The sequence below is a fragment of the Oryza brachyantha genome, chromosome 11 (genome assembly GCF_000231095.2).
Source record: "Oryza brachyantha chromosome 11, ObraRS2, whole genome shotgun sequence".
Taxonomy (NCBI): Eukaryota; Viridiplantae; Streptophyta; class Magnoliopsida; order Poales; family Poaceae; genus Oryza; species Oryza brachyantha.
The window spans coordinates 17217963-17244762 of NC_023173.2; the positions used below are offsets into that span (position 1 = coordinate 17217963).

General features: G+C 40.8%; 4 protein-coding genes across 7 annotated transcripts; 3 read left to right on the forward strand and 1 right to left on the reverse strand.

Annotated features, from left to right (window-relative positions):
• The first annotated feature begins 1226 nt into the window (after positions 1-1226).
• LOC102722714 (ATP-citrate synthase alpha chain protein 2) lies at positions 1227-4911 on the forward strand. Its single transcript, XM_006663053.3, has 11 exons — positions 1227-1489; positions 2516-2692; positions 2783-3025; positions 3141-3192; positions 3306-3420; positions 3495-3576; positions 3697-3792; positions 3899-4000; positions 4084-4200; positions 4309-4425; positions 4614-4911. Exons 1-11 carry the CDS (start codon positions 1391-1393, stop codon positions 4683-4685), a joined length of 1272 nt encoding a protein of 423 aa, XP_006663116.1. The 5' UTR covers positions 1227-1390; the 3' UTR covers positions 4686-4911.
• Positions 4912-7621: 2710 nt separating this feature from the next.
• Positions 7622-10707, forward strand: LOC102702615 (probable beta-D-xylosidase 2). The gene is made up of 4 exons (XM_006663617.2): positions 7622-8137; positions 8252-9221; positions 9303-9647; positions 9745-10707. The coding sequence occupies exons 1-4, from the start codon at positions 7658-7660 to the stop codon at positions 10365-10367; spliced, it is 2418 nt and encodes an 805-aa protein (XP_006663680.1). The 5' UTR covers positions 7622-7657; the 3' UTR covers positions 10368-10707.
• A 5502-nt stretch (positions 10708-16209) lies between these two features.
• Positions 16210-25570, forward strand: LOC107305325. Of its 3 annotated transcripts, none has more exons than XR_001551458.2 (6): positions 16210-16347; positions 16451-16510; positions 23865-24327; positions 24556-24671; positions 24962-25021; positions 25158-25570. XR_001551458.2 is itself a non-coding variant. In XM_015842568.2 (6 exons), the coding sequence occupies exons 3-6, from the start codon at positions 24256-24258 to the stop codon at positions 25326-25328; spliced, it is 366 nt and encodes a 121-aa protein (XP_015698054.1). In that variant the 5' UTR covers positions 16210-16347; positions 16451-16534; positions 23865-24255; the 3' UTR covers positions 25329-25570. The 3 variants fall into 3 exon arrangements, 2 of the variants coding, with proteins under 2 accessions (XP_015698054.1, XP_040384660.1); XM_015842568.2 differs by having other exon boundaries at positions 16451-16534; positions 24556-24618; XM_040528726.1 differs by having other exon boundaries at positions 24556-24618.
• Positions 19414-20782, reverse strand: LOC102722991 (myb-related protein MYBAS1-like). Of its 2 annotated transcripts, none has more exons than XM_015842567.1 (3): positions 20549-20782; positions 20233-20362; positions 19414-20158 (listed from the first exon to the last, which is right to left on the reverse strand). In XM_015842567.1, exons 1-3 carry the CDS (start codon positions 20574-20576, stop codon positions 19699-19701), a joined length of 618 nt encoding a protein of 205 aa, XP_015698053.1. In that variant the 5' UTR covers positions 20577-20782; the 3' UTR covers positions 19414-19698. The 2 variants fall into 2 exon arrangements, with proteins under 2 accessions (XP_015698053.1, XP_015698052.1); XM_015842566.1 differs by having other exon boundaries at positions 20491-20782.
• Positions 25571-26800: the final 1230 nt, after the last annotated feature.

Consider the following 26800-nt stretch of genomic DNA (forward strand, 5'->3'; position numbering starts at 1 on the left):
TCCATGTTTGCATTCCACTCTAACACTGAACTAGACCTAGCACATGCCCAAAGTTGATTTTTCAAATTCTCGCTTTGAATTGTGGAGCCTAGCAGAGTGCCGTCTCTCCCGAAGCCTCGCCGCGCCAACGATCGTCGTGGTCGGAGCCTCGGAGGCCAGGCGGCGGTCGCCGATGCCGGCGACGGGCGAGATGGGTGGGCGGCGGCGATTTTTTTTGTTTCGGGCCGACGGCCGTGCGCCCGCACGTGCGATGGGGGGATTTTGGGCGCTTCTAGGGTTTGCAACAGTACGTTTTGTGGAGGGGGGCGGATGCAAATACACTGCCTACGTGGCACGCCATGCTGGCGGTCAGCTGACGGTCAACCGTGGATTGGACCCGGATAGCACATTACAACGAGATCGTAGACCTAAACGTGCATTTTTTAAGTTTATAGACCTATATGGTACCTCGACACAAGTTTAGAGACCGCTGGTGCACTTCACTCAAAAATAAAATACTCTGTATCTGTAGGTTCAGTTCATATCTGGTCCATGGGCCATGGCTATAGGCTAAGAAATGACAGGCCCAGATTACCAGCAACTTATTGGGCCTAAAAACCAGTAGCAGTAGACTAGCAGAGGCCCAGATTACACAGCTCTATCTACGTGCTACCTAACCAGAGTACAAAGCTACCAGCAGCAGGCAGATTGTGCAACAGCCAACTAACTACTCACCTGTCACCAAACACCAAATTCGATCACTCTCGCTTCTCTTGCAAAACAACCTTTCCCAGCCAAACCAAACATTTGTTCAATAGTCTAGTCACTACTCACTATACACCAGTCTTTTTCTGGAGTTCATGTTCTAATATAATTAGTCATTCCACTGTCAAACAAATAAATATTAATCGCAGAAAAAGGGGTAGAAAAAAACGAAGCAGAACCATCATCCGGTCAGACACAACTTAATGCCGGCACACTGCATCTGATACGGACTTACGGAGTAGTACTACTTGTCTTCTGAATTTTCTGATGGGTGTGTATGTCTTCAGTTTCAGCTTCAGGCTTCAGCTTAGCCAGTCATAACACATGGTCTCATTCAAGCTGCATACAAATTGACCTATCACAATTAGAATCATCAACAGTTTTAGCCATCAGTTAATTAATTAATGCTTTCTTTCTGCACTGGCGTTGCCGGTTGTTTACTTAGATCCAATCTAGAACAGTCATCTTCTTTATATTCATTCCATTCTCCTACGCAGCAACGTGCACCCAACGCCCAGATCACACCACCACCACCTTCGCGGCTTCGTACACTCCGCCCGCCTACTTGCCTACCAACCTCGAGTGCAGTTCGCTGAACCCTCGAGAAGTAGTAACAGAGCCCTCTCGCGGCGGCAGCTAACCAGCCATGGCGCGCAAGAAGATCCGGGAGTACGACTCCAAGCGCCTCCTTAAGGAGCACCTCAAGCGCCTCGCCGGTTTCGACCTCCAGATCCTCTCCGCCCAGGTGGGCTTCTTTGTTCTTGATCTCAAAGTTCTAGCTTTGTTGGCGCTTTAAAGTTCTCGCCTGATCTGGCCCCGCGCTATTTGGCCCGGTTGTGTGTAAAGATCTGATTTTGTTTTGCGTGGTTGATTAGTCAATAAGGCATTGGCATTTGTGAATTCATAAACAAAATAGTTTTCTGTTTGGGAAAAATTGCACTACTTTATAATATGATAGTATGAGAATGGGGATCTGACTACAGGCTGTACCAAGATGCAATTTATCTGATGTTGGCATAGTGGATTGAATCACAATCATTGGCAGGTTTTAGAATGCAAATGTTATTGGTTCAGTATGGGCGGAATAACTTGCAAAGGTGCGGTTTTGATTGGAAATACGGCTTATGGTTGCTTGCGATTTGGTACTAGCTGTCGTATTAGCTACTTCGTATCAGGCAACAACATCTATTTCTTTGTTGGATCTGGAGTTTTGTCTTGCAGTATTGTTTTGTTTTTGTATGTGTAAATCATTAGTATTTCATTACTGGGTCAATATGGTGGTGAACTAGTGGTGATGGTGACACTTGAATGTTGTCCTAATGCAGCCGTATTTCCTCTGAAACAAATAACTTATTCGTTCTAGAGGCAAGCAGATAGTTCCTTTTGTTACACTTGCTCGCTTGGGGTCATTAGGGAGTTTTATCTCTGCGGATTCATTTTGTTTCTGTATGCATAAGAAGTTATTTGATTGGTTGGGTCTGTATGGTGCCGGTGACAGTGACACTTTTCACTTGAACCCTGTCCTGATGCTGCCTGATTTCCTCTGAAATAAATAACAGTACATGGCGTAGAGACAAGCAAACAGTTCCCGTTGCTACATTCACTCATTTGGGGTCATTATGAATACCCTGTACATTTTAAACTGATGAATTTGAATTGTAAAAATTGTACTATGTGCGAATTTAATCTTAATTACAGTACTGGTTTGACATAACATATTTTGTTTGAATTTAAAAATATTGGTTTTACTGATATTGGGATTTGCAAAAAGGTCACACAATCAACCGACTTCACAGAGCTAGTAAACCAGCAGCCATGGCTATCAACCATGAAGTTGGTTGTGAAGCCTGACATGTTGTTCGGAAAGCGTGGCAAGAGTGGCCTTGTGGCTCTCAACCTAGATATTGCTCAAGTCAAGGAGTTTGTGAAGGAGCGGCTGGGAGTTGTGGTAATTCAATTTTGCTATTGGTTTTAAATTCTGACTTATTCTCTGTTCGCCTGATAAATAGAGTTGTTCTGTTCTATTGTGGCTATTCAGGTCGAGATGGGTGGCTGTAAGGCTCCAATCACCACCTTCATAGTAGAGCCATTTGTACCCCATGATCAAGAGTACTACCTTTCTATTGTGTCAGAGAGGCTGGGCAGCACCATTAGCTTCTCGGAGTGTGGAGGAATAGAAATCGAGGAGAACTGGGACAAGGTTAAGACAGTTTTTCTTCCCACTGAGAAGGCAATGACACCTGATGCATGTGCTCCCTTGATTGCTACCCTTCCATTGGAGGTACTTGTACTCTTAAAAACTATTTGCCCTTTTACTTCATTCAGCTAATTTCATTTAAGGAGTACTTTTATGTGTCACATGCTTATGATAATTCAACTGTACATATGGACATCAGGCACGTGGAAAAATTGGTGATTTCATTAAAGGAGTTTTTGCTGTCTTCCAAGGTATTAAAGATCTGTGGAGAATTCACTTTGCCGTTTGTTGTAATGTTAGCTGTAAATGTGGTAAGCGTATTGGCGTGCCATATATTCATAGCAATATGCTGCTCCCTTTGCAGACTTGGATTTCTCATTTCTTGAGATGAACCCATTCACCATGGTGAATGGAGAGCCATATCCTCTGGACATGAGAGGAGAATTAGATGACACAGCAGCTTTCAAAAACTTCAAGAAGTTTGTTTCATGCTTCCCGAGTAAATAGGTTTCCATGTGAATACTGTATTAAGCATTTTTTTATCACTGTTCAGGTGGGGAAATGTAGAATTCCCTCTACCATTTGGTAGAGTTCTCAGTTCTACCGAAGGCTTTATCCATGACCTGGATGAGAAGGTATCTACATCTCAAATTACATGCTTCACATTTCATCTCCTGAGTGCTGGTACTCTGGCTTGGCACTGTATGTTTTTTTGAGTTATTTGCTAAATATGATATATGCCCTCGTTCTTTCAGACAAGTTCATCTCTGAAATTCACAGTTTTGAACCCAAAGGGGCGCATATGGACAATGGTTGCGGGAGGTGGTGCCAGTGTCATATATGCTGATACAGTAAGCTTGAATTCCTACCTTGTTTTAACTTAGATGTGCAGGGCTTTAGTGTTGTCAGTTGACCTTAATTGCACTTGTATATGAAATTATCATTCTTGTTTACTAGGTTGGAGATTTGGGATATGCTTCAGAATTAGGAAACTATGCAGAGTATAGTGGTGCTCCCAATGAGGAGGAGGTTCTGCAGTATGCTAGAGTAGTACTTGATGTAAGCACTCAAGATATAGTCATAAACATATTTCTCTTTGCTCTCTTGTTATGCTCATCTGTTATTGATAACACTGAATACAGTGTGCAACTGCTGATCCTGATGGCCGTAAGAGAGCACTTCTCATCGGAGGGGGTATAGCCAACTTCACTGATGTTGCTGCCACATTTAGTGGCATCATTCGGGCCTTAAGAGAGAAGGTAGCTATACAAACCACTGAATCTATCATTGCGACCAATGTTATCTAAAACTAGTCACCGGTTCATCTGATTGATTGATTGTCAACTGACTCTGAAATTTGCTTTCAGGAATCTAAATTGAAGGCTGCAAGGATGCACATCTATGTTCGACGTGGTGGTCCAAATTACCAAACTGGGCTGGCCAAAATGCGCAAGCTTGGTGCAGAACTCGGCGTTCCTATTGAGGTAATAGGATCTAGTGTCTCCTATGCCTTACACTACCTTTCTCTCTTTGCTATGCAAAACCTGTTCTCTGAAGATCATAAATGCAAAAGGGAAAACCTACCAGTTTGTTGTTGGTGGATCTAAATCACTATCCAACCATCCCTCAAACGACACAGATGAGCTGATTCTGTTTGAACCCGTCACTGCAGGTGTATGGACCTGAAGCGACAATGACTGGAATCTGCAAGGAAGCAATTGAATGCATCATGGCCGCGGCATAAATGAAGATGGCAGTTCTGGGATCTGCAGGCAAGAAGCTGAATGCGTGATGGGTGCAGCATGAATGAGAGTATGGTGTAGTTGCAGTAGTTGCCGGCAGATGGCTGGTTTGTTTCTTGTTACATGCTATACTTGGACGAGATCTGAATAGGTTATTGATGTACTGAAATCACACTGTGATGCAATGCAATAAACGTGAGAGTAGTGTTTCCTGGTTATTCTTCATTATTGCAATCTCACTATAATTCTTCTTAAATTGGGATCTTCATTATTTATACCCATGGTTGGGTGTGAACAATATATTGCTGTTGACTTCAAAAGTTGACCTGACGTTGTTTTACACACTAAGACCTAGAAGTCAATCTGAGATAGCTTTATTACGGGACCTAGATTCTTAAAAAACGCGGGGATAAAACATTAAAACTAAAGATTCTATCGGTCAGACAAACGATTTCACTTTAGGACCCTAGCCAATGGACCATGTCATTCGGCTTTACAACAATTTCATGATATATAAGCTCGAAATATCTTATCGGCTGAATTGTGAGTATAATAATTACTTCCTCTGGTTTATAATGTAAGACTTTCTAGCCTTGCCTAGATTTATATGAAAGGTAATGAATATAGACATATATATAAATTATATACATTTATCAATTGATGAATTTAGACAAGGCTAAAAAGTCTTACAATCCGAAACGGAGGTAATACCAAATAAGTTAATCAACTAATTACTCCTGAAAGATCGGACTTAACCGAGGCAGCTTTAAGATTAACCAGCCGATCAACATGATTCAGTAATTATCACATATGTAGTCAACGGCTAATAGGGTTCAATGTAAATTGGATATGATAAAACTAGATTACTAGATCAATCGTCAGTATATAACAACATTAAACAACCACATGTATGCTTAGCTTAAACCTAGAAGATCAGACTAAACCAAGGCGATTCAGATTTAAATATGATCAAGCATGAAATTAGCATAACATTGCATAACACTGATGGTTAACTATTAAACCAGCGTAATCTACTAACTTATTTACTAAACTTAACAGATCAGACGAGCTTCTGGAACCAGATTATACCGGATTAACATAGATCGGACCAAACTGGAACATTATGCAATCTGAACCGATATAATTACAGAAATCATGATGACCCATGAGTTCAAGGAATAAGCCGATAGATTACTCAAAATAATGTTAGCTAAAACTCCAGCAAAAGGAACACGTATGCATTCAATCTAATCTATATGTACGAATTCACTAAACAAGACTGATTGGGCTAAACCGAGACATAATCATATAAACTAAACCAATATGAACAAATCAGATGGAACGCAAGAATAAACCCTGATCGAGGCTAAAACACTACTCCAAACTAGAACATAGATCGAAATAATAGTAAATCTCAGATAAACCGTCGAATAGATTATGCAGAACTAGACAGTTCTGTCTAATCGATCCGATGGGTTAATAATTACAAACTCACATTGCGAAGTTTACAAACTTCACGTTGAGAGCTCGCTCCTATCGAAAGTTTTGCGATGGACCGAAAATGGTATTGATCAGATGATTGTTGATGGTTTTACAAGCTACAAGATGTTGTATTTATACCCCTAGAACTAACTATAATCGGGTACATATTCATATCTTATTACCTAACTTATTACACATAAATTTTTATCTAAACAGATACCTAACAAACCTATTATTTAGATGTATCGTTTTACATAGACTCTACTTCTTTCCCCAATCAATCTGTATTTTTCCCGGGCTCAATCGGACTCATTTTCCAATCCGACTCGTTTTCACATCGGCTTGTCCGATTCTATCTCCAGCCGATTAGTCCGATTACCACAATTTTTATCCGATCGAGCAGGTGTTGTTTGCTAATATTGATTAACTGCGGCACAACTTAACCGATTCATATCAGGTTTGACAGACGACGGAAGCACTCCATGCTTTTATAATAGGTATAAATATTTAATTTGGGAGTCATATTAGCCTATTTGTTGGAGATGCTCTAAGCTCCAAGTACGGCCAAACCAAATAACTAATTTCATAAGAGATGCTATCCTTTGACGTTCAACAAAAAATCTATTTCCCTTCAATCGACAGCGACCAACGAATTATTGTATAGATTAGATTTTGTTAGGCGCGCTAGCTTTCACTAATTGTAAATTAATACTCCCTCCGTTTCATAATGTAAAATGTTTGATTTTTTTGCTTTTAATGTTTGACCATTTATATTATTCAAATATTTATGAAAATATCATTTATTTTGCTTGTGACTTACTTTATTCACAAAAGAACTTTAAACACGACTTGTCATTTTTTATATTTATACTAAATTTTTAAATAAGACGAATGATCAAACGTTATAATAAAAAAGTCAAACATCTTATATTATGAAATTATATTATGAAATGGAGATAGTAGTTTAGCGACAAATAGATGAAAACAGAGTACTGGTAAAATAACACCCTTCACTTAATATAATGTTATATTAATGCAATGTAACTTTGCCTTTTGTTTTGCTCCAATAGCTCATAGCCATAGTCAACATACTTATATTTAACAATCAACAAACCAAAATCTATCAGGAATAACCTTCATAAATCTATGAACTATAAAATTATCAATCAAACTATATAAATTAGTGAAAGATGGGAATGGCTTAAATGCAAATAAAATATTTTCGAATGGTAGTTTTCACTACACGAAAATTAGTATGGTTTTATTTGACGAAAAGTTAGTATAGATTTATTTCTCATATGAGATGCTATCCTTTGACGGTCAACAGAAATCTATTTCCAATCGAAATTATTGTTTAGAATAGATTTTGTTCGGCTTATCCATCCGACCCACGTAGTATTATCCGATTACCCTATAAATGGAATACAGGACAATCACATGCATGCATGGCCAAATCCATTCTTTCGAACTACGTACGTAGAGCATTCCAACAATGGCATCTCATCTACACCTCCTCCTCCTTGTAGCCCTAGCGTCCCTCTTCTCCACCGCCGCCTCCACCCGCACCTTGCTCGATGACACGGCCACCGCCCCGCAGGTGTACACTAAGGTGTGCGACGCGGCGAGGTTCGCCGGGCTGGGCCTCAACATGACGGAGTTCCGGTACTGCGACGCGTCGCTGCCGTACGCCGACCGGGTGCGCGACCTCATCGGCCGGATGACGGTGGAGGAGAAGGTCGGCGCCCTCGGCGACTGGACCGACGGCGCGGCGCGCCTCGGCCTGCCGGTGTACAAGTGGTGGTCGGAGGCGCTGCACGGCCTCTCCACCACCGGCCCCACCACCAAGTTCGACAACCTCCAGACGCCGCACCTCCACTCCGGCGCCGCCGCCGTCTACAACGCCACCGTCTTCGCCAACGTCATCAACAGCGCCGCCTCCTTCAACGAGACGCTCTGGAAATCCATCGGCCAGGTCAGTGAAGTCGGCATGTACCACTGTTCATTTCAATCTTAGATAAGATCGATGAAATTCGTTCATGGATACAAATCAAGATCAATTCGTTCGTCGTCATTTATATGTATGTAGGCGGTGTCGACGGAGGCGAGGGCGATGTACAACATGGGGAAGGGAGGGCTGACGTACTGGAGCCCGAACATCAACGTGGTGCGCGACCCGAGGTGGGGGCGCGCGCTCGAGACGCCCGGCGAGGACCCCTTCGTCGTCGGCCGCTACGCCGTCAACTTCGTCCGCGGCATGCAGGACATCCCGGGGCACGAGACGACGCCCGCCGGCGGCGACCCCAACACGCGGCCGCTCAAGACGTCGGCGTGCTGCAAGCACTACGCCGCCTACGACCTCGACGACTGGCACAACCACACCCGCTTCGACTTCGACGCCCGCGTCGACGAGCGCGACATGGTCGAGACGTTCCAGCGCCCCTTCGAGATGTGCGTCCGCGACGGCGACGTCAGCAGCGTCATGTGCTCCTACAACCGCGTCAACGGCATCCCGGCGTGCGCCGATGCGCGGCTCCTCTCGCAGACCATCCGCGGCGACTGGGGCCTCCACGGCTACATTGTCTCCGACTGCGACGCCGTCCGCGTCATGACCGACAACCACACCTGGCTCGGGTACACCGGCGCCGAGTCCAGCGCCGCCGCGATCAAGGCCGGCCTCGACCTCGACTGCGGCGAGAGCTGGAAGAACGACACCGACGGCCACCCGCTCATGGACTTCCTCACCACCTACGGCATGGAGGCCGTCAACAAGGGCAAGCTCCGCGAGTCCGACATCGACAACGCGCTCACCAACCAGTACACGACGCTCATGAGGCTCGGCTACTTCGACGACATCGCCCAGTACTCCTCCCTCGGCAAGAAGGACATCTGCACCGACGAGCACAAGAGCCTCGCCCTCGACGGCGCCCGGCAGGGCATCGTGCTCCTCAAGAACGACGACAACCTACTGCCGCTCGACGCCAAGAAGGTCGGCGCCGTCAATGTCCGCGGCCCTCACGTCCAGGCTCCTGACAAGGTCATGGATGGAGACTACACAGGTATCTCATATACTGTTCATTGTCCGACAATGGCCGGCATCATCAATTACAGATCAAATTTTTCTTTACTGAATTGTGCAGGTCCTCCATGCCGGTACGTGACGCCGCGGCAGGGCGTGAGAAAGCATGTGAGGTTTTCGCGCCATGCGAACACGACCATCTACTTCGGAGGCATCAACCTCAACATAGAGAGGGAGGGCAACGACAGGGAGGATCTGCTGCTGCCCAAGAACCAGACAGCGGAGATCATCCGTGTCGCGAGGGCGTCGCCGAACCCGATTATCCTCGTGATCTTGTCAGGAGGAGGCATCGACGTCTCCTTCGCGCAGAACAACTCCAAGATCGGCGCCATCCTGTGGGCTGGGTACCCTGGTGGTGAGGGAGGCAATGCCATTGCAGATGTCATCTTTGGAAAGCACAATCCAGGTAATTGCATATTTGCATGCAAATGCGAGATTAATCACATCGTTTTTGTGCTTTGATAGATCGCCAATCTGAAAATGTTGTTTGATCTGATATGCAGGTGGAAGGCTGCCATTGACATGGTTCAAGAACAAGTACATCTACCAGCTCCCCATGACGTCCATGGAGCTCCGGCCGGTGGCGAAGCACGGCTACCCCGGCAGGACGTACAAGTTCTACGACGGCCCGGAGGTGCTCTACCCGTTCGGCTACGGCCTCAGCTACACCAAGTTCCTCTACGAGATGGGCACCAACGGCACGGCCGTCACCCTCCCCGTCGCCGGCGGCGGCCACTGCAAGCAGCTCAGCTACAAGCCCAGCGTGTCCTCCGCCCCGGCCTGCCCGGCGATCAACGTGAACGGCCAGGCGTGCACCGAGACCATCGGCTTCAACGTGAGCGTCGTCAACGACGGCGACAGGGGCGGCAGCCATCCGGTGATCGTGTTCACGAAGCCGCCGGCGGAGGTGGACGACGCGCCGATCAAGCAGGTGGTGGCGTTCAAGAGCGTGTTCGTCCCCGCGGGGAGCACGGTGAACGTAAGCTTCGAGCTCAACGTGTGCAAGGCGTTCGGCATCGTCGAGAAGACGGCCTACACAGTCGTGCCCTCCGGCGTCAGCACCGTGCTCGTCGAGAACGTCCACTCGTCGGTGTCTTTCCCCGTCAAGATCAGCTTCTCTGTTTAGATTCTCTTAGATAAATATTCAGGTCTCTGTTTAGATTAATTCTTTTAGATTATGGGGTGTTTGTCTTTAGTTTTCTCTCTTGCGTAGGTTAAACTTGTCATACGTTAGAATCCTACTCCAAAATTCAGCATGTGATGCTGAATTTGGAGTGTTAAGAGTGAATATGTTTAGGATTAAAGTGTCAACATTTTTAGGATTACATGTTACCAATGATTGAAATATGGTTAAAGTTAAAGTTTAGCAATTTCACATTTTGTTCTTGTCATGTGAGTTGTACCAATTGAGGTGCTTTATGGTGCTCCATCTTACGTCGTAGTAATAGTTTTTGTTTACTCCTGGTCCGTGATTATTGATTATTATTTCTCCAATTAAAATATTTAGCATCTTGCCTTAATGTATCTTGACCAAATAAGGGCACGTACAAATGTGCCTATTAGCTGACTCAGTCAATCGCAACATAAGCAAATTTAGTGATGTGGAGGAAAGAGAGGAGGTGAAAGAAAAGTTGTTGCCATGTATGACAACGGATTATAGTCGACTCTTAGTATTTATTAAAGGAAACTTTTTTGCATGAGAATGTATAAAAAGAAAACTAGCTTAATAAAAACATTTTATTACATTAACGAAGAAACCACACTTAACGATAAAGCCTACAATGGGCTCTACCGTTGAACATGCTCAAAGTAGACTACTAATGTACACATAATTAGTCTTACTTGCTTGATACCCATGCATGCAGTTTACCAACAATGAATGACAACATACCAAAATTTATTTTTACCCGTCAACTCCCTACATAAACCTCACACACTTGTATCAGATATGGAATTCCACATGCATGTATGGACAAAGCACACAATTTTATTAGTTCCGCCATGCATCAGGAAAAGAAAGACAATTTACAACTTTGGGATTACAACACGCGATGATGAATATTAACGATTTATTTGGATAAACCTGCATGAATATTGGGAGCCAATGGGGCTTGCTAACTCATGGGAATTAAGGCCGTCCTGAGCAGCAGGCTAGGCAATCAAGTTCGGCTTCACACACACCACACGCACAGTTTATCATCTGTGCATTAGCTGAAAAACATAACAGTAAGACTATTAATTATTACTCCCTGTGGGCACCAGTACTTAGCAGATATTCACATATGTGCCGATGATCGTTGCTCATAAGCTGGAATAGTAAGAATTCATTACTACCCAATAAAAATTTAAAGGTGCAATAATTTAATTAACCTTGTGGAAGGAGGCCAGCAGCCATGAAGATCTGCATGGCCACGCCCACGGCCCAGATGAAGAAGGCAACCGCAGTGTTCCTACGCATGGTTCCAACTCGCTCGATCCCTCTCAGCTCTAAGAACTGTTACACAATTCAAGCTAGCTAGGCTTATGATCTTGCGTCTCCTTAATTCCTACTCCAATCTCTGCGAGTTTATATAGAGAGAGTAGGAGTGGCCATACATGAGCCGTTTGTGTATGTAATTGTAATTATGCAAATGGGAGGTGATGAACATGAGGTTTGATCAGGATTCGTGTATCAGAAACAGAGAAGTCAACTTCATAATTGGATTAATTTATTATTTCTATCGGACAAACCATGTGATAATGCTTTTACTTTCCTAGTAGGTTTGGGTTTTCAAGGACTAATGGAAGTCAACCATAATTATGGAGGTAAGAGCTTGATATATACACCATCACCATCATTGTTGGCGTCGTTGTCGCTATCATCATCATCCTCTGCCTTTTCTTCCATGTCTTGGAGTCGGAGTTCGGTGGTGGAGGGGACCCATCAACAAAGGTCTTATCGACACTACTCCACTCATCGCCAAGCTCCGGTGTCAGTAAAGGGGCTCTGAAATAGTCCAGGCTTCGAGTGTACTGTTGTTCCTCGCTAGCGGTGATATATTACGGTTGGCGTGACAAGTCTGGCAATACCGAAAACAAATAAGGAAAGAGAGAGTGCGACCAGAAAACCACATTGCCTTCTATTTATTAAAAAACGAGGTTGGGAGATGAGGATTGACAGAAGTGGTAGTAGAGATATGACCGGCAACCAACATCTTGATTACCAAAGCATTGGTACAATTGCTGAAGGAAGTGACATGAGAAAGACGAATAAATATGATAGTCACGGAATTGAGGATACCTCCTAGGAAAAATACGCTTTTGAAAGTTGGCGTCTTAACGTAATCAACTTCAACTATGTCCATGTATCTGTTTTCAGTGGTTTTACCTAAAAGTCCATACATATATTTTCACTTGATGTACCTTTAACTCAAACGCCTATGAAAATACCCATTATCCTAAGCATCTCTGAAGATGTCCGCTCATAGAAATATATTATTTTTATAGACCGTTTGTTATAATGAGTTTAGACCAGTGGTTCATGACATCACCCTTTGGTAAACTTACCACAGGTGGTTGCACTTTTGCGCCATTGGTGCATTTAAGGGGATGAGCATGTGAAGTTTATTTATTTATTTATTTATTTTGCAATCGTCGAACCACAGACGGATGATGGACTCTCATGAAAAGGAATTGGAGATATGTGACGTCAATCCCTTTCATAATATAAGCCGTTTTGGCTATGTTTGGATTTATCAATACATATTGTATATATGTGTCTAAATTTATTAGTACCTCTGGGATTGTAAGCAATATTAGAAAATCTTATATTATGAAATAGATGTGATACCATCTAGTTTAAATTAACTTGAAACTTTGTAAAGATGGGAGGAAGGATGGATGCAAATCCATCTTTGTTGTGTCCCCTCGTTTGTTCGTGTGATACCACAGGAACGAAATATTTTTCTACTAATCAGTTTGGTTCGTTGGTTTGACAACTTGATTCGAGTGCTGTAACTTGGATGCATGGTATGATCTATTTGCTCTTCATACACAAATATAAGATGCATCAATATAAACATTTGTATATACTTATGGAGAATTTCATCGTTACAAATTAAAAGTCCAAGACAGATTAAAAGGAGATGAGGAAGGGTGTCTGCAGCAACGCAGGAGAGTCGCGGTGGCAGAGTGCTAAGATCGAGTGACAAAAAGGAGAGGAAGAAGACTGAAAAAGAACCAGCCGATCACATCAATGCACTCGATCAGATTTCAATTCATTTCCAGCATCATATCAGGAGATTAAGACAAAGTACTTAGGTACTCTTGGTTATATATTTTTGTACAATTTTGGTACAAACCAATGACTTATAATAATTAACACAAGATAGGGAACTAATAAAGCGGACCTCCTATGCAGCAGGCATAGCAATCAGGTGCGAATGTGCACCAAGGGCATGCACATTCTTCTGCATTGCCTGAAAAACCAACAAAACGGTAAGACTATATAAATTAGCAGATGATTCATAAGTTAATTGGAATAATAAAATAAATTCATTGCAAGGGAGAGTAGTCAGTGATCGATGGATCGATTTAATTAACCGGCCTTTTGGAAGGAGGGCAGCCATGAAGAAGATGATGGCCCAAATGAGGATGGTATTATTGTCCCTCCGCATGCCAGCTTCCGACCTGCTCTCTCGATCTCTTTTATGAGCCCTTCGATTGATCGTTTGCTTGAATTGATTCTTAGGCCAGCTACTCGATCACACTTGGTTTATATATATACATGATCATCTATTCACTTCTTCTGCTTATGTCTATACAAATCAAAATCAAAATTTTTAATCTTAAATTTAAATTTGATTTTAAGATTTTTTCATCATAGTTTTCTTTTCGGCATTTACTTTTAAATCATTAGAAGCATGCATATGAAATTTTTATTCACAAATTAATTTTCGTTTGTAAATATATTGTTTAACTCTTTTTTATATATACAAAAGCGAAAAGATGACCCATATATAGTTATCAAGTCAACCTCAGCATTCGATCAATTAATTTATACTAGAATTTCTATCAGGCACACCACGTACGCGATAATTAATGTTTGTGCTTTGTCCTAGCTAACTAGCCAGTGGTTTTGAGCTCGGCTACGTTAATTTTCTGGGACTAATGGAGGTCAACCATAATCACTTAATCAGGGTGGGAGGCAACAATAACTTAATTATAGTCACTCGTCAGCTTAATAATTCATTCATATATATGAAAGCAACACAATTGGCCAACTTGTGAAAAATCATCTATATTGTAAAGAGGTATAGGGGTTTGCTTCGGTATTCCTAGCTAGCTTAAATACGTTACAAATCTCAAAACAAAAAATATATTTAATTATCGTTTATAAGGGCCAGAGTTGTACAAACAACAGTCTTTTAATTGAATCCGGTTCAACATAATTTTCCAACAAAACTAAAAAATGTATGAGCATGTATATCTTTGCAGATCATCGTGTTCGATCAGGTGCATCATTTTTTCCCCTTCTCCTTTCGTTCTACTTGTCTACTCGCGCTGCTGTGGACCTCAGGTCCATCCCATGCATGCTCATAGAGTAATTGGTTCATAGATTAATTCGTCGAAGAGGCAATCGATAACTCTTAGTACTAATTCATTGCTTGTCTAGTGTTCTCACATAGAATATTTAGGAAAATATCGTAAAATGAAAAGGTCTATTATATAAACCTCAACTTTTAACAAACAGGTTTTTTTTTTTGCAGTCTCAAGATATTGAGAAGTCAACACCAAGCATATTCAACCATAGGCCTCATAATTTTAGGGTTTTTTCTTATATATTATTTTTAGATCACTAAGAACACATATAAAAAGTTTCTTCATAAATTGTTTTTTTGATATGCTGTTTTTTTCCTCTTAAAAGACCATGTTGATCTACCGAAACAACTCAACATGCATGTATGTCTACTCCAACTAAACTTATATCAGGTGACTTGTTGTATCGCGCGCAGAAATAACTATTCCCTCAATTCTATACTATAAGACGTTTTAGCCTTGTTAATGAATATAGACATATATATACAAAACATATTGATTGATATATGGATAAATCTAGATATAACCAAAAAAAGTCTTATGATATAAAACAGATGGAGTATATTTACAAAGAGAGAGGAGAGAGTGCGCGCTCTAACACTTCTCTATGTACATGGAAACATAAGGAAAGCCACTTCTACCCACAAGCCCATCCAGTTGGTGTCAGCATCGCCATGAGTTAGGCCTTGTTTAGTCCCAAATTTTTTTTCTAAAAACATTACATCAAATATTTGGACACCTAAATAAAACATTAAACATAGATAAATCAAAAAACTAATTGCATAGTTACGGAAGAAATCTTGAGACGAATCTTTTGAGGCTAATTAGAAAGTGATTAGCCATAAGTGCTACAGTAACCAACATGTGCTAATGACGGATTAATTAGGCTCAAAAAATTCGTCTTGCGGTTTTCAGCCAGAACTTGAAATTTGTTTTGTAAATAGACTACGTTTAATACTTCAAATATGTATCCGAAAACTTGATGTGATGTTTTTGTAAAATTTTTTGCAAACTAAACACCACCTTATTTAACTGGTGAAAAAATAAAGGGTAGTAACTAGTAACATGAGAGATCGTCAATATGCAAGTTTTATAGGTACGTACGGGACTATCATCGCTGGTTCATAACAAAAACCATAAGTCGTATGCGCTTTTTGCAAATTGCATTGATACATGCCTTTTTCTTACAAAAACAAAAATCACCATTTTTAAGATCACTACTAAATTTTTCAAAAAAAAATGAAGAAAACCCTGCTTCATGTTAGTTATCCTTAATTTTGCAAATAGCCCCTTTCTTTTTTTTCTGAAAAAACAAACTCCCTATTTTAGGGGCAAAATTTTACAGATAGCCCATGTGGACTGGAGAATGTAATGGGCCTTGTCTTCTTAGCTAAGGCCCAAAAAGAACGTTAACCGCAGACAGGGCCTAGTGGCATCCACCTCGCCGCCGCCGCCGCCGCCGCCGGTGGCGTGGCTCCACGGCGAGGAGGGCGGAGGATGTCTCCACTGTCAACTCCGACGGCAAGGAGGTGAGCAGACAAGATCGATCCTCTGCTATCCCACGATCTCCCTTCGCTTCTGTTGCATCCACTGTGTTATGCTATTGCTGTACATTGGTGCTTTGTGTTTCAGGTAGTGAGTTGATTGATGGATTGCATCTTTGTAAGGCTAGCCATATTTGCAAATGCAGCGGTGAGATTCTGGATTCAAGACCCAGTGCGTTATTCCCTCTTTTTTTTTTTTTGAGCTGCTGTGCGAAACAAAAATAATTTGTGAATAAAATTTTTATGCATGTGTTCTTAGCAATCTAAAATAAAAGCAAAGACTGAAAAGTAAATTACGATAAAAAAAACCAAAATCAATTTTAAATTTAAGGTTAAAATTCAAATTTTGCCTTATAAGCAGAAGCAAAAAGATAAGGGTGATAGTTTAATAATCCTAACCAATGGTCTGAAGTCAGGCTGTTTGATCATGATCTCTAGAAATGCAACATGGCATACCAGTGGTGCTTACAATTGAGATATTATTAGGTATATTAAAGCTAGCTTCTGATGTCATCATGATTTTTTATAGCTTTTTTGGACCATCTTATGCGAGTTAATTATGTTCACTTTTCGGAAACCATATATTGGATAAGTTTAAGGAACTGAAATGTCTGTGCTGTAAAGTTCATGCAGGTTCCTTTTCATATTAATTGAGAGAACCTAATCTGATAATAAGTTTACCGTTCCCCATTATATACCAATTTCTTTATATCTTGTCGTTAAAGTCTTTAGGACAATAAGCTATCGCCATCTTTGGCCGAATGTTAAAAGGCTATTTTAACATTCGTTGACTAGAGTCTGGTGTACTGTGCTGCTGGCAATTAGCTGCCCTGAAACATTTTCCCTTCTGGAGTGTCGACTAAATTTACTAGTCTATTCTCTATCATCTGTTAGGATGCATGTTGAACCTGATACTGTGACAGAAGAAGTGAAGAACTGATGCTAACTTGGACAAATATACCAAAGAATGAGGCCTTTGGATTCTAGTTTCAGGGCCCTTCCCTGTAATATGACTTATCTTATCCAGGGATCTTACCCATGCGTCATGGAACATTTATGTTTTATCTGATGCTGGATCATTTTCATTTATATAGTATTCGCCATATACCAATAGCTAGTTTATTTGTATTGGGTTTTTTTTTCCATCTTTGAAAAGTACCTTAAGATATCAAAAATTTTAATGTAAAATTCTAGTACCTCAAGGTACTAAATTTTTACACTGAAAAATATTAAGGATGTTAAAAAAAACTCTTAGTTATTAATTAGAAGTTTGCTACCACATATCTATTTAAATCCTGTTACACATGTCTATTTAATCCAAACAAACAGACAGAACTTTGATCTGTTGGTCACTTACTGTCTTGCATAGCTGCATGCTTTCCAAGCGATCAATGATCCGGCTAGGGTGAGTTCTCCCTATGTATTTCTTTATATCGGCATTTATCCTTTAAGCTGCCATCTCCTTTAGATTTCAGTGAGCAAGTAGCATTTTGGTCTTTCTAGCAACATACCATCACAGAAGCAGCTCTTTTGATATTCTGGTACTTTCGATTTCTTCTCTTAATTATTTAGGAGTCGTAACTACATGAAAAAGAGGGTGTTTGTTTCTTTATTTATGTTGAAAGTAACTGAAGTAACCAACTAAAACAACATTATAATTGTCTGGTACTCTGCTTGTACTGCGTTCATGTGACTTAAACTGGTGTCTTCATTTGTGAAGTTGTCTTCTTTCTTTTACCGTTTTCTCCACACAAAGCATTATAGGGACATATGTAGCCCCCACATATGTTGCCTTTTCTTCTCTATGTTGCTTTGTTTAATATAGAACAAGAGAAAGGAAAGAAACTTTACAATTCTTATCCATATCAAACCTTTCCACCACTTCGAATCTATGGATAAATGGATAGTCGTTGGTTGGGTTTATGTGGTTGAAGCACTATCCTCGTATTCAATTAGAACAAACCTATGCCTAATTAGTTGCAGGATCAGCTTCAACAAAGCAGGTAGCACAGAGCTCCAAGTACAGCTCACTTATCACCACCTTTTCTTTACCATACCACAGCATTAAATTTCTTGCTAATCTTAATTGTCAATAGTATATGACTTTGTTATTAAAAGTAATGAAATGACAGACGAGTGAGGCGGTGTCTCTGCTTTAAACCTGTCGATCCCATTCATATCATACGTCCAAAAGACTTATTTGGCTAGCAAAACTAGTAATGTATTCCATGAAAGAATTGTAGTGTTTGCTTATTCTTCCTGTTTTTGTTTCTGACCTGTGTCAGAACTTACCTTGTAAGCTAATTTCATGCATGTACCAACATCTCTATTGGATGAAAGAACACAGAGGTTGTTACTGTTCTCTTTAGTCTTTATTTCACTAACATCTGTACTGGATACGAACCTCAGAGTGCATATCGTTATTAGTACTCTTTAGCTTCCATATAGCTTCTCCACTAAAATTGGTTCTAGTTTAGGTAATCTATCTTGATCTACATGTTTAGTGGGAAAATACTTGCAAACTATAGAATTGAGGATTAATGAAAATATAATAGATTAGTCGTAGCCATGAACAGTTTAAGAGATGATTCTAATTTGCTGCTATGTATGAAACCAAGGTTAATATTGAGACAGCAACTCATTTCCTTTTCATTTTGGTTCTTCCATATTATCAGGTCAGAGCTTTGCTTCTGTGTTTTATCTTTGGAGTCAGTGCATATTTTAGTTATATATGCTTTTCAAAATTCAATGATGCAGATTTGGGAAGAGATTATGATCCAAGTAAAGCTGCGCACTTCTACCGAACCAATAGTTTTACAAATAATTTTTTTCGCCGGGCCGACTCAAATGAGATGGCCTAGAATTTATTAAGATTTCGGAAGAATAGTTTTACAAATATAACTAAATCCTCTTCCCATTTGATCACCAAATCACCAATTACTTCTCATCAGGTTACATGCATTAAACAATGTATTATGCCTTTCTGTATCTCCAATTTAGTGAGCACAATTTCTAACTTTAGAAAGTATATCGCTTCAAGATATGAAGTTCTAACCATATAATTCTTTTAATTGATCAATAAACTATACCATCCATATAAAGTGGTTTTGTGTTCCATACTGTCAAAGGCAAGTCACACAAGCTATGTTGCACACTAGATACTACATAAATACATACATCATGAACACACCATTAATGTTATAGTAGATCTGTAAACATTGAGAGCCACAGCACAAATATAACCACATAAGTACTGCAAATCTGGAAGGCACATATGTAGCTTAGTAACCTGGCCTATATCTTGATGTATGGCTTTAGCCTTCAATAGCATGACGCTCATTTGTCATGGCTAGATTGTGGAGCCAACATCCTGGTTCCTTCATTGTCAATCTTCCAGAATACCTCAGGGTAGCTGTAGTTCCACATGGTAGATGTCAGGAGCTGGCATGTGAGATTGCTGCCAATCTTGTCTTCCCCTTCATATATACCAGGCAAGCAAGGCGCCTCTGGTGCCTCAATTTCCCTCCATATCTGATCCATGGGATATCCATCCATGGCATTCTGAGTGCTCTTGAGGACTCTTGCCATGCATCTACTATCATCATGAATGTCACCATCAGTAGTAATGATTGGCACAGCATCAAGGAGGGAGGATTGATATGTGAGTGACGAGGAGGAGGATGAGGGTGACATGTCAGTCCTCCTCTCCTGGGCTTTCTTCCTCATGTGTGTCCTCCAGTAGTTCTTGATCTCATTGTCTGTACGTCCCGGAAGCCTTCGTGCTATCCTAGACCATCTACGTATAGCGAGAATATTAGTTATATTGAGTTAGAAATTTTCTCGGTTTACAAAATATCTCTTTGATCATACCTGTTACCCCAACGAGCATGGAGCTCAATAATAAGATGTTCCTCTTGTGGTGACATGCGCCCATGCTTGAGGCCAGGGTGGAGGTAGTTCACCCAACGGAGGCGGCAGCTCTTACCTGTCCTATTGAGCCCTTCATGGACATAGGGAGGATGAAGTATGAAGATATTGGATTAGAGATCAAGGCATATTTCTGCTTGCGACTTTGCGCCAAGGATTGCAAAATAGCTACCTAATTTGGAGGTCCCCCACCCCTCAAACCTGATACTTTGGCAATGAAATCCCAACGGCGGTCACCGAACAGGCGGACAGTGCATACCAGTTGCAGGTCCTCCTGCTCTGTCCATGGCCCCTTGCGCATCTCCTCTCTCACCATCACCATTTTGGAGGCCGGCTAACGTTGCTCACTTCTACCTTGGATAGGATGGGAGCCACTCTTCTCGCTGGTCTTCCCCTTTGAGTTTGTTGGCTCCAGCTTCACGTTTAGAGCCCTGATCAACTCCAGCTCAATTGGAAGGTAGGTTGCTACTAGGAAGAGAGGAACTCACTTTGTCTTGTGCTGTGGTACTGGTTTGCTAGCTTTTGCCTCTATTTATAGGCAGGAGAGGAAGCTCTTGTGGTGTCACATGACGTGTTGGGGGTAATTTTAGAGAATACTTGAGATCCTAGACTTTATTTTTCAGATGTTGAGGCTATCTTCACAGGCTTAACAAAATTGTTTTACATGTTATTAGATATTTAAGAACTAAAGCTAGCAGCTGATCTTGCTACATTTCTCAAAAACAAAACCATCGTGGCTACTGTTACCTAGTTTTATTTTTGGTGCTTAATAAGCCATCATCACACTTACCGTTAGCACCTTTAATAAAACAGTAAACCTGAAGTCTGAACTTGAGTACTATTGGTGCCTTTCTTTAACAGAATTTTAGTAAACCCACATAGTCTATTGTTTGTCAGTGAATCACACATTTTCTTGAGACATTCATGTCACGGGCCAGGTATATAGGGCAGCAAAGTCTTTCTCTGTATACTTCCATGTTTATTTCTTATGGATTAGAAAAGCATTTCCTTTTCTGTGGATATTATCTTTGGCATGGAGAAATTTATCCTGTTTTCCTGTCAGCCATTTTCCTAAGTTCAGCTAAATGTCTCCAACAATAAACACACCTCCAATGCAAATCATATGCAAATGCAAACTGTTCAACTTATATTACCCTGTAAAATAGAGTCCTATCAATGTCCGATGCTAGTTGAGTCACAGATGAGCAAGCTTCCATGGACCTGGACTGACTATACTGCTGATAAAGATGCCTGCAAGATCTAAAGAGCAACCATAGAAAGCTCTATGGCATCCAGTATATTGAGGCAGCTACCTGCTGTCCATATGGTGCACTGTTTAAAACATTCTTTTTGAAAAATAATATCATCTAAATGGAAAATCGCAAAAATAAGGGTTGGATATCAAAAATTACAAAAATAGGGCTACATCGGATTGGACCGGGTCAACAGGGAACTTGTCGACATATGTCTGTTCGATAGGGGGTCTGTCTATACAGCCTAGATCGGCAGGTACCTCTACTTCCGATAGGTCTAGCTGGAAGGGAACCTGTCAAACTAGGGGAGTTCGATAGGGCCTCACATGTCTGATGAGGAGGGGTCTGTCGAACTGGAGGAGTTTGATGGTGCCCGCACTGTCATTCGTCCTCTGTTCGATAGAGGCCCCGTCGATTAGACAAAGTTCAACGGGGCCCTATTTTCACAATGTTTTTCTCACCGACGTATATTTTTGCAAATTTTCATTTAAATAGTATTAATTTTTAAAAAAATTCTTAAAACAATGGACATCTGTCTTGGAGTTTTAATTTTTAAATATATATGTATATCTCCATCAGAATAACACTAGATATTCTTCATTCAAGCTCGACATTTTTAAATCATATGCACGCAATATTTCTGGCATCCATATTAATTAATAAGTAACAAAGATGTTAATAAATGATGGATCCTTTTATGTCCTAACGGTTGCTTATTTGTTGACTTGTGTATATGATTTTTTCTTTCCCTGCATCTGCATGGACAAGAAAGTTCTGTGATGTCAGGTAGGAGTATCCAGACTAGACAGTGCGGTCTTGATGAGTATTTTATTCTCCTGACCTAACTTCTCCATTGTAGGATTAACAGTTATTATCATTTTCAAAAGGTTCTCTCAGCATAAATTAAACCTTTTTTTTTTGTGAGGATACTGGCAAGGGAGCAACAAAAAATCCGTAGACGAAGCTCTGATGTGGAGGGCACTTATCTGCAATCTGTGTTGCATTCTTACTTTGTGGTGGGGGCGGCTTCAACCCTTATTATCCTTGGCATCTTACTTTTTGAAGGCTTCCATACGCTGCAACACTGCTCTATCCCACTATGAAGAACCCAATACTTTTTTTCCCCAATTTTTCTCATCCTCTTGACAAAGTGGCCATGCCTTCTTGTCTGCTTCTGTGACTCTTTAATCTGTCTCTGTCCCTTGCTGTAGTCTCTGACTGGTATAAGAGCTGTTCATGCTTTGCTTCTCTAGCTGTGGCAAGATTCACACGTTAGGACTGATCAATCATCATTATCATTTGATGACATCTTTTTTGTTTGTTTCCACGCCTATCAATTATATGGCTTAAGTGAGGTCCTTGTCTCAGATATACACCTGGAATCCTTTGAACTCGTTGTCGTGTACAGTTTCTTAAATTGTTCGGGATTCATATAAATTTCACAGAAAATTGCAGGGGTGCCTTATCTTGAAACACAAGTGACTACTTGAGTTGGGTAAACTGAATTTTCCAATTGATTATGCACATATTGGATCTTCTGTATGCGAGTGCCACTCTTTGAATTGAAGCTAACTGGATGTCAATACTCAACGTTATTCCCAATGCTTGAAATGTTCTTCCATTGGAAGAAAATGCTCATTGTTATCTTTTCTCTTCTCCATTTCCCTAATACTCCTTCCGTTTTGTAATGTAAGTCTTTCTAGCATTGTCTAGATTTATATGGATACTAATGAATCTAGACACATATATAAAGTATATACATTCATTAATGAATAAATTTAGACAAGTCTAAAAAGACTTACAATATGAAACGGAGGTAGTAGCTGTTTAATACTCCAAGGGGTCATCATGCTCATTCTTTCTCAAGCACGATTTATACTTTATTTTTTATTGCTCTGTTATATTTGCTATACTATTTAGTCTGCTGTACATTTTTCTTTTCTTCTGTTCTGAAATACAACATAAAGACTGAGAAATAAATATCTTCTCCTCCATTATTGTTATTCCTTAAGACAAGCTGAGAAGGTCACCTATATAAACTAAAACCGGAGAACTGTAATTATTATTCTTTTCTCTGAACATGTTTCAGTTATTATTCTAGAAAAAATATATGGTATGGTTATGTTCTGAAAAGAACAGTGGAAACAGTTCGATCAGGTCAAACCAGTTCACTCTGTTTCTTCTTTGCTACTGGCAGGACTGTAGGAAGCAAAGTTGCATGTTATTGTTACCCACCAGTCATCATGTTGAAAAAAATATCTGCTATGTTGAAAATACAAGCTGTAGTGATATAGCTAATGACATGTATGTGGATTCTTGTAGGATGCTAAAATTATTAAGTAGGCCATGAGAGCTTCTGGGACCTGAAGAGGCATCAAAAACTGTCCTGGCTTTTTCCACCTTCAGGAAGGATGATTACCACTAAACGGATGGTTAATGTTATGCAAGGGATGCGCAGTATTCTGCATCCTATGTCACTCATATATCACTTGGAATTGAAGTGGCAGCTGTCCAATTGCCACAGGCAACAGCCTCTGATAATCTAATGGCAAAAATGCAGAAGATTACCGCATATATTCTTGCTTTGAATTAAGAAAAATCAAGTTACACTTCACATTTCTTGTGGTGCACATAAGAAGAGTCCCACCAGTGATTACAAGCTGTCATTCGTCATCCTGATCACCAAATATGTGGAGATAATTATCGGTGTGCGATGATGGATACCACCACCACAAGTCGTTGGGCCAGCACTCCAGTAGTTTGTGCTGGAAGATTAAGTTGGCAGGTAATTCGAGTGTCCAGAGCTTTTACATCCAGGTTTGATTGTTCTTCTTTTTATCAGAATGGTTGCGAAATTAGGGCTTCTTACTGATAATTGCATGTGGCTTTCTATATTGGTCTATCTTGCTTATGATGTAGATGCCTGTGAGAGAACGAACTAGCCAATTAATGCAAAAGCTTAAGTGATAAGAGACGAGGAATTCCAACTCTTTTTATCTTGACGAATTTGCAGGTGATCCTTGTGATGGCAGCAACAGAGACATCAATGCAGATAAAACAAAAACCAATTTGCATGGTTTGGTCTCGCACTCACTATTATGCATGTGTAGTAATCTCAGGGAGCCAAAGGTGATCAAAAGCAACAAGCAACATGCACTGGATGCTGGAAAAAATTAGGGATGCTTTAGCATTGTGAGGTTGAGACATGATGAGATCATAGCTGGGCCTGCATGGGGCACTTGTCTCACCATATGGCTCGGTGGATGTCATATTATGGTTGACGCATTGCACACCATGAGCAAGAGGATGATTATCTTGTGGCCATGATTTTTACATGTGGATGCTGCATAGTAGTATACTGTGTGCATGCTGCAGTTGTATTAAGACAATAATAATCATTTTATTCTTTTTTTTTGCAGGCTCTGTGCTATCAGATGATTGTTCACCCGGGGATGATAATCGTATCCTGCAGGCTCATGGTATGCGTATACCTTCTTGAGTTTGTTTATGCTGACAGTGGAGGACCATTTGGTAAAAGAAAAAAAGTCAGCCATTATTTCCGACCAAATACCAACTTTGTTAGGGGAATGGCGTTGACATGAAATGTTTTTGTAGCTTAAGACAAGTGCTGGTGACGATGAGCTAGCTCATCTTGTGATGGAACCAAATTTGGAGCACTGGCGCCTCGACATATCTGGATGCTGCATATATGATATATCAGTGGGTGGTTCTGCATGGGCAACAAAAGACTATTTTTCTCCGTACAGTACAACAAAAGACTATTGACTGTGTGTCGTTTTGACAGAGGGATGTAATGCAAGCAAAGAAAAGATGTACAGGCCAGCACTTGATCGATGCTATGCCTTTTTGGCACTATCAGTTTCGCGTAACAGATATGATGCCTTGCAATTGTACATCCTTTGCACAGTACTGCTCACTGACAGGAAATCACATTTGTTACGGTTTGCTCCCATTGAGGAAATGTCTGCCTCGGGTGAATCGACCGTGAGGAATGAACTTTGTCCGTATGCCTGATGGGGTTGCTCCAATGCGTCCTTTGTTTCTTGTCTCAAATTCGATATAGGCAAATTAATCTTTTTTTTAAAGACACATACGCAAATTAATCCGAGCATATATGAGCTGAAGCTAGCATAAAATTCTGGGACAACACACGAGTTCAATCGTTGCTAATGCCGTCGCTGCTGCCGTTGTTGGTTGCTCTGAGCTTCTTCATCGTTAGTTGCGTGCGTCCATGGCCAGCCAGACAGACAGTCTTGGTAGGCGGCTACCTTAATTACCCCTTAATTTCTTCGTGTGCAGATATAGTGAGATAGTAGCAATAGCATTCGTCACTGTGATTTTGATAAGAGGGCAGAGATTGGGTTCTCTTTGGGCCAGAAGCCTACCAAAACGCATAAGCCCATTAGGTACAGATTCAGTGGGCCACAATGGGGTACATGGGCCGTAATAGTCCATCAGCTCATCGGCCGGCGACTGCGCAAATTATTACACTGATAGTACAGATTATGGAATCTCAGCCCAAATTCTCTGAATAGGCTGGCCCTTAATTTGTTCGGTGATGAAGGGCCCAACACGCGGCATCTAGATTAGATTAGATTGTTTTGTAGCATAGGCAGAGCGTGTGATTTCTGTTATTGTTGTGCTAGCTGCTAGCATTGCACTGCACGTTTGCGATCAAATTAGATTAGCAACTGAAACATCTCAGAAAGAAAAACTAAAAGACATGCATGCATCTGGCTGTTGAATGATTAGCATGGAGCTAGGACAGCTCAGCTCATTGCCAAGCTAAGGCCCCGTTTAGATCCCAAAATTTTTTTTGAAGAGGGATCTCATCGATACGTATGGTCATATATTTGAAGTATTAAACATAGTTTAATTATAAAATAAATTTCAGATTCTGTCTGGAAACTGCGAAACAAATCTTTTGAGTCTAATTAATCCGTCATTAGCATATGTTGGTTATTGTAGCACTTATATTAATCATGTTCTAGTTAGACTCAAAAGATTCGTCTCACGATTTTCTCTATAAATATATAATTAGTTTTAATATTTATTTATATTTAATATTTTATTTAGGTGTTCAGAGATTCAATATGATATTTTTTGAAAAAGTTTTTGTAAACTAAACAGAGCCTAATGTTGCAAATGTTGACGACTTAGACCCGTCTAAGAGCAGTAGTGCATTGCACCTTGTATGCATCTGTACAGGTTTGACGATGCATGGTTGATTTGTCAAA

Excerpts from the sequence above, each read along its gene's own strand:
- LOC102702615 (XM_006663617.2), top strand. The coding sequence starts at position 7,658 with ATGGCATCTCATCTACACCTCCTCCTCCTTGTAGCCCTAGCGTCCCTC. Across the intron at positions 9,222-9,302 it reads CATGGATGGAGACTACACAG|GTCCTCCATGCCGGTACGTG; the intron begins GTATCTCATATA and ends TGAATTGTGCAG. Across the intron at positions 9,648-9,744 it reads CTTTGGAAAGCACAATCCAG|GTGGAAGGCTGCCATTGACA; the intron begins GTAATTGCATAT and ends TCTGATATGCAG.
- LOC107305325 (XM_015842568.2), top strand. The coding sequence starts at position 24,256 with ATGATGGATACCACCACCACAAGTCGTTGGGCCAGCACTCCAGTAGTT. Across the intron at positions 24,619-24,961 it reads AACAAAAACCAATTTGCATG|GCTCTGTGCTATCAGATGAT; the intron begins GTTTGGTCTCGC and ends TTTTTTTTGCAG. Across the intron at positions 25,022-25,157 it reads TCGTATCCTGCAGGCTCATG|CTTAAGACAAGTGCTGGTGA; the intron begins GTATGCGTATAC and ends ATGTTTTTGTAG.
- LOC102722991 (XM_015842566.1), bottom strand. The coding sequence starts at position 20,611 with ATGGTGATGGTGAGAGAGGAGATGCGCAAGGGGCCATGGACAGAGCAG. Across the intron at positions 20,363-20,490 it reads TTTCATTGCCAAAGTATCAG|GGCTCAATAGGACAGGTAAG; the intron begins GTTTGAGGGGTG and ends ATGTCCATGAAG. Across the intron at positions 20,159-20,232 it reads CATGCTCGTTGGGGTAACAG|ATGGTCTAGGATAGCACGAA; the intron begins GTATGATCAAAG and ends CGCTATACGTAG.
- LOC102722714 (XM_006663053.3), top strand. The coding sequence starts at position 1,391 with ATGGCGCGCAAGAAGATCCGGGAGTACGACTCCAAGCGCCTCCTTAAG. Across the intron at positions 1,490-2,515 it reads TCCAGATCCTCTCCGCCCAG|GTCACACAATCAACCGACTT; the intron begins GTGGGCTTCTTT and ends ATTTGCAAAAAG. Across the intron at positions 4,001-4,083 it reads ATGCTAGAGTAGTACTTGAT|TGTGCAACTGCTGATCCTGA; the intron begins GTAAGCACTCAA and ends CACTGAATACAG.